This window comes from Plasmodium vivax, genomic scaffold (assembly GCF_000002415.2).
Source record: "Plasmodium vivax scf_6609 genomic scaffold, whole genome shotgun sequence".
In the NCBI taxonomy this organism is placed as follows: Eukaryota; Apicomplexa; class Aconoidasida; order Haemosporida; family Plasmodiidae; genus Plasmodium; species Plasmodium vivax.
The window spans coordinates 1748-3773 of NW_001850254.1; the positions used below are offsets into that span (position 1 = coordinate 1748).

The following is a 2026-nucleotide window of genomic DNA, read 5'->3' on the forward strand; positions in this document are numbered from 1 at the left end:
TATATATTCAAATAATATCCTACTTCAGATTATTTATGTAATTTATATTGTCGAATTATATTTAATGTTTTAATTATTCCCATAATACATTATTTTCCTTAATATTATCAAAAGCAATACATATAGATGATTTTTTAAATATATAAGTACTAGCGTAATTACATTGTATTTCATTGTTATTTTTTTTCCATTATTTCCTATAATAATAACTACAAAAATCATTTCATTATATTTCCCTATTAAAATGCTTATTATAATAGTTTTTTCCTTATACACCTAATTAGTAGTCATAGTCTCGTTCAGGCTGATAATTCAAATAATACCGATCCGATTGAGAATCTAAAGACTCATTATCTGATTCATACTTCGCTAACTCTTTTTCATACTCTTCATAGTAATTATGCTCAAATATTTTTTTCTTTCGTTTTCTTTTGGGAAATCTTGATTTTAGACCAGAAGACTAACTCATAAATGAAAAATAAAAGGGTAAAAATGTACTGTGTAACTATACATTCAAAAGTAATTTAAAATGTATATCTTAACATAACATTCATACTTCACAAAATCGATTGCGCGATTACCATGTTGTAATAGAAAAGGAAGAATATCGTTCCAAGTATTGCAGCAGCCATGATGATGTTACGATAAAAGTTTGAGTCCACCTTATCAGATACACCCTCCGAAGGACCAGAAGAATCAACAATGGGTACAGGTACTGTATCTGTTCTAATGCCTGAAGTGTATGATGGCACGGCAAGAGCACCTTTACCAGGGATCTCTTTTGATGCTTGACTCAACACTTCTTTGGTATTTAAGTTCGCTACAGGTCTAGGTAATGCTGCTCCACCTGTTCCACTATCACGTGCTTTTGCTGGAGTTACGGCACTTTCTGAAACGCGTGCACTGGTTGACCGTGTTAAACCTTGTGAAACTGCTGAACCTGCTAAGCTTTTGGAAGGTCCTTGTGCTCCTTTATCACCTCCTACACCAGCAGCCTTTACAACCCCCGCAACAGGGGCATTCCTACTACATTAGGATGGTGCAGATAACCAACCTCACCAACCAAAAAGCAATGATCCAATATTTGATTTGCTACTCCATTTAGATCCTTCATCTTTACAATTATTTAATAAAGGTATAAGCTTATTTGTCTCCAAAAAATAGAAAAATTAAAGACTGTGGCAAAATATTTAGTTAAGGAACAAGTGGAACAACATCCATGTTGAAATCTTTAATCGTGGTACACATCAAATGCAGTGTATACTCCTTGTTCTTCATAGTTATCACGTGACAGATCCAACAAAATAACAACTTCCGGTAATGTGATTCTGGCAGCAGTTGTGACTTTCATGAATTATGGGATTCTACATAAATTGAAAACAATTATTATTAATATATATCAATTGGATACACTTATCTATAAAATATTTCTATTATATTGCCGTAAAAAATAAATTAATATGTTACATATATTTTATAAATTTTTTTTTATATACATATTTACACCATTAGGAAAACTTCTACACATAAGATTTTGGTGGAACAAAAACAATATAACTAATCCAAATGAAGAGAACAATGAAATATACGATTATGCACCAGAATCATATAAACAATATTACGAACATGATGATGAACATTACATAGGATGCCATCTAGAATAATATTTTCTAATTCAAAATAATTTTCCATGCCAATTATACTAAAAGATATAATCGTAATTAGGAAGAAAATCGGGCATTAACAAAGCATTACATTGACACATTTAAAAAATATAAGCGAATTAAAATGTTATTATGTATAAATAGGCATCGTTAATATAAATATGTAATATATTGAATAATAAAAAATAAAAATTAAATATCTTGAATAAGTTAATTATACATGTTAGAAATGCATTTTCAACATTTAAGAAAAGTATATTTGCTAATATTCTTCTACCCATTATATCATAAGCAATTAACTAATTTAGAGTTAATTATTAGGAATTACTTATTCTACATAAACATAATATATGTGAATAAAA

At 29.2% G+C, this 2026-nt stretch overlaps 1 protein-coding gene across 1 annotated transcript; it reads right to left on the bottom strand.

Annotated features, from left to right (window-relative positions):
• Positions 1-280: 280 nt before the first annotated feature.
• Positions 281-1351, bottom strand: PVX_061690 (hypothetical protein; the record flags this gene model as incomplete). Its single annotated transcript, XM_001612434.1, has 4 exons — positions 281-460; positions 582-1026; positions 1060-1151; positions 1247-1351. The coding sequence occupies 4 exons, from the start codon at positions 1349-1351 to the stop codon at positions 281-283; spliced, it is 822 nt and encodes a 273-aa protein (XP_001612484.1).
• Positions 1352-2026: the final 675 nt, after the last annotated feature.